Source organism: Eutrema salsugineum, unplaced genomic scaffold, assembly GCF_000478725.1.
Source record: "Eutrema salsugineum unplaced genomic scaffold, Eutsalg1_0 scaffold_4, whole genome shotgun sequence".
In the NCBI taxonomy this organism is placed as follows: domain Eukaryota; kingdom Viridiplantae; phylum Streptophyta; class Magnoliopsida; order Brassicales; family Brassicaceae; genus Eutrema; species Eutrema salsugineum.
The window spans coordinates 12,561,601-12,570,455 of NW_006256686.1; the positions used below are offsets into that span (position 1 = coordinate 12,561,601).

The following is an 8,855-nucleotide window of genomic DNA, read 5'->3' on the forward strand; positions in this document are numbered from 1 at the left end:
AAATCCGAACTTGCTGATTTAGAAAGAATGAGAAACTAGCCGAAGCGATAATGACCGAACGTGAAATAAGTAGATGATTCAAAACGAACTGAGAATGTGCCAAAGTGGCGATGTTCCTAAGTGAGCAAGCTAAAATTGTAGAGTTAAAAGAGGTATGTATACGTACCCACTCCCCCCCCCCTTTTTAGGAGGGGGTACAGCTGAACCCGTCCGAGGACGGGCTGCCTACGTAGTCTTTGTAGGGATCAAGCCGTCCCATAGTTCATGTTGGTCGTGTTGTATCCTTAGTGATAGTATTTCTTCAGATGCATTGCGTCCCATGATCTTGGAATCGCCTCGTCAGCTAGTGTTGCGAGTTCGTAGACTCCTGGACGAACCACTTTTGTGACCTTGTAAGGACCTTCCCAATTTGCTCCGAGCTTTCCTGCGTTCTTCTCGGCAGTGTTTTGGAAGACCTTTCGGAGGACGAGCTCCCCTGCTTTGAATCTTCGGCTACGAACGTTTTTGTTGTAGTATCGCGCCGTTGCTTGTTGATAGTTCTGTATTCGAATTAAGGCTTGGTCGTGCTTTTCGTTGATTAGGTCGAGCTCATCTAGCATCATTAAGTGGTTCAAGCCCTCCTGTCCTGGTAGAAGTCTTCGTCGAATACCTGGGAAATCCACCTCGGGGGGAATTACGCACTCCGATCCGTAGACCAAAGCGAATGGAGTTTCCCCGGTGCCTCGGCACGGAGTTGTCCGATGAGACCAAAGGACTCCTTCGAGTTCATCTGTCCACCGTCCCTTCTTGGCGTCGAGCCTCTTTTTCAGACCGTCGAGGATCGTCTTGTTGGCTGCCTCCGCTTGTCCGTTCCCTTGAGGGTATCTTGGCGTAGATTTGCTGAGGCGGATTTTCCACTTCTCGCAGAAGGCTTCGAAGCGTGTTGAGATGAACTGGGATCCGTTGTCGGTGACTATCTCGTAGGGGACCCCGTGTCGACAGATGATATTTTTCCAGACGAAGTGTTCGACTTGAACATCCTTTATGCTTGCGTAGGAATCGACTTCAACCAACTTGGAAAAGTAATCCGTGAGGACGAGCAGGAAACGCTTCTGCTTCGAGCGATGTAGAGGTCCGACGATGTCCATCGACCATCTCATGAACGGATAAGGTGATGAAATTGACGAGACCAACTCGGTGGGTTGATGAATTGTTGGAGCGTGCCGCTGACACTTCTCGCACTTCGCTGTAAATTTCTCGCAGTCTGTGACCATCGTGGGCCAGAAGTAGCGGTGCCGTTTAATCTTGATAGCGAGCGACCTTCCGCTGGAATGGTTCCCGCACGCGCCGCTGTGCACCTCGTCCATGATCTTTCTTGCCTCCGGTTCTTCGACGCATATCATGAGAGGCCCTGAAAATGTCCATTTAAACACCTCGCCATAGACGAGGACATACCGTCCGGCCTGAGCTTTTAGTTTGTGGGCTTCCCATTTGTCGGTTGGCACCTCTCCATCGGCGATATACACTCGGATAGCTCCGAGCCATTCTTTGTCGCAGCAGTATTCCGTCTCGGCCGGTGAGGCGTCTTCATCCATCGGAACGGCTTCGTCGTCCTCTGGTTCTTGTTCAGGAGGATTTATCAGCCTAACTCCTTCCACTTCTTCGATGCTAGGACGTTTGATGAATTCGACTGGGATCGTTCGTCGGAGGTCTGGGTCCGAGGTCGAAGCGAGTGCTGCCAAGGCGTCGGCCGAGGTGTTTTCTCCTCGGGGAATGCGAGTGAGTTCGAACTCATCAAATTTTTGCACCAACTCTCGGACCACTTTGAGGTAAGCTCCCATTCGTCCATCCTTCGCCTCGTATTCTCCGTTGAACTGACATGCTACTAGCTGTGAATCGCAAAAGGTTCTTATCTTTCGAACTCCGATTCCCTGCGCTAGTCGTATGCCGGCGATCAGTGCTTCGTATTCCGCTTCGTTGTTCGAGGCGTGGAAGTTCAGGTGAAAAGACTGTTCCAATATTTCTCTGGTGGGCGAGGTGAGGCGGATTCCTATTCCCGAGCGGTGTTTAGACGACGAGCCGTCGACGTGCAGCGTCCACACTTCGTCTAGAGTCGGCTCGTTTGTTGCTTCGGTGGGAAGTTCAATGAGGAAATCTGCGAGCACCTGTGACTTTGCAGACGACCTATTCCGATACTCGATGTCGTATTCGCTTAGCTCTATGGCCCACTTGGCGAGCCGACCGGATTGGCTAGGGCTGTGTAGGATCGAGCGCAGCGGAAGCACAGCGAGCACAACAATCGAATGTGATTGAAAGTACGGGCGCAGTTTCCGAGCCGACACTACGACGGCTAGGGCGACCTTCTCAATCTGGGGGTAGCGAGTCTCGGCGTCGGTCAATGTCTGGCTGATGTAGAAAATGGGCTTTTGCTCGGATCATTCTTCTCTAATAAGCACTCCGCTTACAGCTGTAGTAGACACTGCGATGTAGAGGAAGAGCGGCTCTCCTTCGACTGGTTTTGCTAAGATTGGTGGACTCGCCAGATAATTCTTCAATTCCTGGAAAGCCGTCTCGCATCGTTCGTCCCACTCAAATTTCTTGTTTCCTCGGAGGGTGTCGTAGAAGGGCAGGCATTTGTCTGTGGAACGGGAAATAAACCTGTTTAGTGCGGCGACTCTTCCTGTGAACCTCTGCACTTCGCGCTTCGTCCTTGGAGAGGGCATCTCAATTAAAGCCTTGATCTGCTTGGGGTTTGCTTCTATGCCTCGGTGAGTTACCAGATAGCCGATGAATTCTCCCGAGGTGACCGCGAACCTGCACTTCGCTGGGTTTAGTTTCATGTTGTGCTTGTTCAATTGTTCGAAGCATTCCCGTAGATGCGCGACGTGGTCTTCCTCCTTGAGTGATTTGACTAACATGTCGTCGATGTATACTTCCATAGTTTTTCCGAGCTGAGCCGCGAACATTTAATTGACGAGCCGTTGATACGTTGCTCCTGCGTTCTTGAGCCCGAACGACATGACTTTGTAGCAGTATATTGTTGGGGTCGGTTTTCACCCCACGTAGATAAGACCATCTCAAAATGACTAAGTATAAAAGAAAGACAAGTGGGAGAGCCGTTTTCACCAAGACAAGTGGGAGACCCGTTCTCACCAAGACAAGTGGGAGAGCCGTTCTCACCAAGTGGGCCGAGCCGTGAGGAAAAGAGAGATGGGCCGAGCCGTATCACAAGAAATGGAGAGCCGTGAGGAAAAGAGAGATGGGCCGAGACGTATCACAAGAAATGGGCCGAGCCCCTCTCCAACACGCCTGGGCCGAGCCGCGCTTCGGTGAGGTGGACCAGCTCACGACTCGACTCAAATGGCAAACGTCCCGAGCCGTGGAGAATTTTAGATGGGCCGAGCCGTGGAAGAGCTTAGATGTCCCGAGCCGTGGAGAAGCTTAGATGGGCCGAGCCGTGGAGAAGGAGAATGATGTGCTGAACCGTGGCCTTGGGAGACGAAGCCCATAAAAACCCTAGGCGAAATACAAAGGCGGTGAGCCGCACGAGGCGATAAGGAAATATTCCAAAAATCTCTCCTGAGATTCTCGTCTAGGCGGTTCAGAGAGTTAGTATAAATAGACGATGTATACAATTCATTCGGCAACTTTTGCAACCCTAAGCAATAAGTTCTAAACACTTTTACAGCAAGAAAAACTTTCTTTTGATCTTACTGTTCTTGCGATAAACCCTAGAAGTTTTCGACCCCTTAAGTTTTTCCTTAACAAATCTTTGGTTGTGCGAGTTTTGGCTCACACAATTTGGCGCCGTCTGTGGGGATCGAAACTTTCTTACTCTAAATCGACAAGACTTTAAGATCCGAAGAACATGGCGAGCAACACCCCCGACGACAACAACACCGGTAACGGCGCGGAGAAGGACGCTCCGGCATCGGGCACAACGACGGCAACGATCGAAACCCAGGAGGAAATGCGAAACATGATGGCTGTGTTGATGAAGAAAATCGACGAACATGATAAAAGAAACGAGGCGATTACGGAGAGGCTCGACGCGATTGCGGTGAAATCCACACATACTCGCCACTTGTCGTTCTTCTTCTTCACGACCACTGGATTTGCGAGCCAGTCCGGATATTTGGCCTCGGCGATTGATCATACTTTGAGTAACCTTTCGACTTCGTCGTTAACTGCTTTAGCTCGTTCGGGGCCGAACTTCCTTCTTTTCTGCTTTACTGGTTTAAAGGTCGGATCCACATTCAGCTCATGACAGGTCACGTCGATGCTTATGCCTGGCATATCTTCTGCTGTCCAGGCGAAAGTGTTGATGTTTTCCTTGAGGAGGGAAAGGAGTTCGCTTCTCAGAGGCTCTTCCAGTTTTGTTCCTATTTCGACGCATCGCTCCAGGCGCGCCTCATCTATACACACCGAGTCCACTGCATCGCATACTGGCTCGACGTGTGTTTCGCGGCTCTCCGCTATCTGTAATTGCTATAAGAGTTTTGAGAGCTCGTTCGCGGACTCTCGGTCTGTCTTCATCTTTTTGCGGTCGATGTCTGCTCGTGCGTCGGTGACGGGGTTCCTTAGCTTGTGCTCGGCTAGGCAGCACATTCGTGACTCCTTCTGACACCTGCTGGGGTTGGGAATTTGTGGTAGAGATGATAGGTGGAGGGTACCGCCCTCATCCCGTTGATCCACGGAGTTCCCATGATCACATTGTATATTGCTGGGTGATCGGTGACGCAGAATTCGATGATCTTAGTGACTCCGCCAGCTACCACAGGAAGCCTGATCGTTCCCATAGTCATCGTCGTTTCTCCTGAAAATCCGGTTAGAGGTTTGGGGATTGCTTCCACCTCGGAGAGGTATATTCCCATTCTTCTGAGTGTTTCCATGAAGATGACGTTCACTGAGCTTCCAGTATCGATGAGCACCCTTGCTACGTCATGATCCCTGATCGTTAACTCAATCACCAACGGATCGTTATGAGGTCGATCGATTCCTGCCATTTCCTCCTCGGCGAAGGAGATCACTTTGTTTGGGATGTCGGTTGGTTCTGTCCAATTCTTCTTCGCTTCGGCTCGGCGCTGATAGGCTTTGATGGAGGACACGGTATCTTGGTAGTATTGGGATCCACCCATGATCATATTGATCCTTTGCCTTGGCTCGGGTCGCTCTTCAGGTTCGCGTCTCCTGTCGCGCTTGGGGTTATCGCCTCGGCTCTCTCTTGTTGTTCGTTAGGAACGAGGTCTTTGAGTCTGACCGCGTTTTGGAGCTCTCCCGCTGCCATCTTTGCTGCGAGCTTTGCTCCTAAAGTTTGGCATTAAGCCGTTGAATGCCCGTAGGTCTGGTGATACTCGCAGAAAGCCTTCTCGTTGTAGTTGGCGGACTTTCTCACCCAAGTGTTGTTGCGCGGCTCTCCTCTTCCGCGTCCGGTGCCTATCTGGTAGTTATGGGCGCCTCCGCTTCTAGGTTCATCCGAGCTCTGCGTTGATGCGTTGCTCGATGGGTTGCCCTTCTTCGCGGGGCGCGGCAAAATTGAGCTTTGGATTGCTGCTTTCGTTACTTCGTACTGCTCGTCCAAGTTTTTCATTTCCTCCTCGTTTACGACGAAGTCTGATGATCGGTGCAAAGCGTCTTGAATTTTTTGCGGCGTGTTGAGAGCCATCTCCCGTCAGAACTCGGATTTGTACCACAAAGATCGTTTCAGAGCCTCGAGCGCAGCCTTGTCTGTCGCTTATCCCTTCTATTTTGGATACGACTGCCTTGAATCTTGCCATGTAATCCCGAAGCGGTTCGTTCGGTCCTTGGGATAATGTCCACAGGTCGGCATCGGATGTTCCTCTGTCCATAAACATCGAATATTGCTTAAGGAACAAGGCGGAGAGCTGTTGAAAATTGCCGATTTAATTTCGTTCCTGCCTTGAAAACCACTCGAGTGCGGCTCCCTTGAGATGCTCCACGAAGAGCAGGCAGTATCCGGCGTCTACTTCGCGTTCGGTGAGTTTAGCGGCGTTCTTTGTGAAGGCTCGTCCCATTGCTATCCGAAACGCTGTGATGTGTGCTTTCGGGTTGGTTGTTCCTTCGTAGAACGGGATTCTCACTTTCCCCGGCTCGGAAATCCTGGCCTCCGTGATTCTTGCAGTGAATGGGGTTCTCTGAGTTTCTTCAAGCATTCGGTCGATTTCGGGTGCGGCGCTTGTCGCGTTGTCACTTGGGATTTCATGGCGCGTATTTCAGCTACTGTCCGAGCCATCGAGGCTCGCAGCTCTTTGAGTTCGAGAGTTTGTGCGTGAGTCATTCCCTTTGATTGGGGGGTCGCTCCCGCTCCTCTCTCCTCGGCTCGTCTTCGCGCTCTGCCTGCTCGATCCATTGAAGGTTTTCTTCTTCCTCGGTTGGATTGTCGCTGCGGGTCGGGTCGGAAACTTCGTCAGTTCGGACGCCGTTTAGTGCCGAGGCGAGGTCTTCTTGACTTATTCGCCGAGCCGAGCCGGTTTGTTGCGGATTCGCGGTTCCGTCGTTCTGCTGGGCGTCGACGTCGATCGCATCGTTTTCTTCTTCGCCGGCTCGTCGCCTTGAGTTTCGGCGGAGAGGGGGCGGCTCGGTCATGTTGACTCGGGTCGCCGCGGGGGTCTGTTCGTCGAGGAGACGAGACATTGGAGGAGCCGAGGGGTTTCTTGCTCCGCTCCCTGAGGCTTCTGCAGGTGTCGAGAAATCGAAGCCTCCCCGGATTCCATCCATCGGGTTGGGAATTCTGGCTCTCCAAGTTGGGTGTAGTCGCTCAGCCGTCATCGCGTCGAGCCTCTCTGTAATCGCCTCGTTTCTTTTATCCTGTTCGTCGATTTTCTTCATCAACGCAGCCATCATGTTTCGCATCTCCTCTTGGGTTTCGATCGTTGCCGTCGTTGTGCCCGATGCTGGAGCGTCCTTCTCCGCGCCGTTACCGGTGTTGTTGTTGTTGTTGTCGTCGGGGGTGTTGCTCGCCATGTTCTTCGGATCTTAAAGTCTTGTCGATTTAGAGTAAGAAAGTTTCGATTCCCCACAGACGGCGCCAAATTGTGTGAGCCAAAACTCGCACAACCAGAAATTTGTTTAAGGAAAACTAAGGGAACGGAAACTTCTAGAGTTTATCGTCAAGAACAGTAAGATCGAAAGAAAGTTTTTCTTGCTGTAAAAGTGTTTAGGTTTTATTGCTCTCGAGTTGTAAAAGTTACAGAATGAATTGTATACATCATCTATTTATACTAATTCTCTGAACCGCCTAGCCGAGAATCTCGGGAGAGATTTTCGGAATATTTTCTTATCGCCTCGTGCGGCTCACCGCCTTTGTATTTCGCCTAGGGTTTTTATGGGCTTCGTTTCTCAAGGCCTTGGTTCGGCCCATCCGAACTTCTCCACAGCTCGGCCCATCTAAACTTCTCCACGGCTCGGCACACTTGTCATTTGAGTCGAGACGTGATCTGGTCCACCTCACTGAGGCGCGGCTCGGCCCAGGCGTGTTGGAGAGGGGCTCGGCCCATTTCTTGCGATACGGCTCGGCCCATCTCTCTTTCCTCACGGCTCTCCCTACTGGTCTATCTTCACGGCTCTCCCACTTGGTGAGAACGGCTCTCCCACTTGTCTTGGTGAGAACGGCTCTCCCACTTATCTTGGTGAGAACGGCTCTCCCACTTGTCTTTCTTCCATACCTAGTCATTTTGAGATGGTTTTATCTGCGTGGGGTGAAAACCGACCCCAACACTTACCCATGAGAGATCCATTGTTTGATGCCATTATAATGAAATCCAACCCTGCTTGAAGGCTATTTTCGAAAAAAATCAGAGATAAACCTCTTCGCAATTGTGCGGTTGGATTTCCTGCCTCCAAGCACCGTGTGAAGAATGCACCCACCCTTCCATGTTGATCCCACTTCCACGGCGCGATAAAGTTGATCAAATCAACATTCCTAAGAAAACCCGCTTCGTTAGAGATGTTGTTAAGTGTTTTCGACAAACCTTTTGCAAGACAAAGATCCGCATACGAGTTTGAAGAGATTTTTAACATAATCTCGTACAAAAGATCAAAAGGGAGCGAGTTGATGTTCATATGATTCGCCATAGGAAAATCGGGATGGGAAATGAAACTTCTCGGTTGTGGTATTTATAGAGAACTTGCAGTACTTTAAATCGATGCAACGGTCGGAGATAACGGTTTCACATAACCGTCACCAAAAGTCTACCAGAGGGACGAAACTAGAAAGACGTACAACACTGCAAACATAAGTCTACCAAACGGTAGGTTTTTTCGTAGATAGGACAATACTTTTAGGACAAAAAAGTAATTTCAATCCATAAAGTCAAATGTCTGCCAAACATTAACAACTAAGTCTACCTAAAGCATGAAAAATAACTCTACCATATACACAAGTCTAACACAAGCATCTCATATGTCTACCAGATCGAGGTTATCTTTGTAAATACCAAACTTAATTAATCTACCACATGATTATTATAAGAAGTCTACCATACGTACGATAACTCTACCAGATTACATAAACTCTACCAAACAAACAAACAAATCTACCAAAATTATGTAAGTCTACTTCATGTAACAAATAATCTACCACTAACCGGAAGGGATTTTATTTGAATTTAAATCTACCACAAAACAAACATATCTACCACAAAACAAATAAATCTACCAACATTTTGTAAGTCTACCTCATGTAACAAATAATCTACCACTCACCGGAATAAATTTTACTTCAATTTAAATCTACCACAAAACAAACATATCTACCACAAAAATCTACCAACTAGATATAACTCTACCATAAAACAGATATTGACAACTTTTTTCACATAAATCTACCGCCAAAGGACATAAGTCTACCAACTCAG

The 8,855-nt window shown here is 49.4% G+C and overlaps 2 protein-coding genes across 2 annotated transcripts; both read right to left on the bottom strand.

Annotated features, from left to right (window-relative positions):
* Positions 1–35: 35 nt before the first annotated feature.
* LOC112084535 lies at positions 36–2,918 on the bottom strand. Its single transcript, XM_024153683.1, has 4 exons — positions 2,445–2,918; positions 1,011–2,402; positions 456–896; positions 36–116 (listed from the first exon to the last, which is right to left on the bottom strand). The coding sequence occupies exons 1-4, from the start codon at positions 2,916–2,918 to the stop codon at positions 36–38; spliced, it is 2,388 nt and encodes a 795-aa protein (XP_024009451.1).
* A 1,213-nt stretch (positions 2,919–4,131) lies between these two features.
* On the bottom strand, positions 4,132–4,985 carry LOC112084536. Its single transcript, XM_024153685.1, has 2 exons — positions 4,653–4,985; positions 4,132–4,458 (listed from the first exon to the last, which is right to left on the bottom strand). Exons 1-2 carry the CDS (start codon positions 4,983–4,985, stop codon positions 4,132–4,134), a joined length of 660 nt encoding a protein of 219 aa, XP_024009453.1.
* Between the last annotated feature and the right edge of the window lie 3,870 nt (positions 4,986–8,855).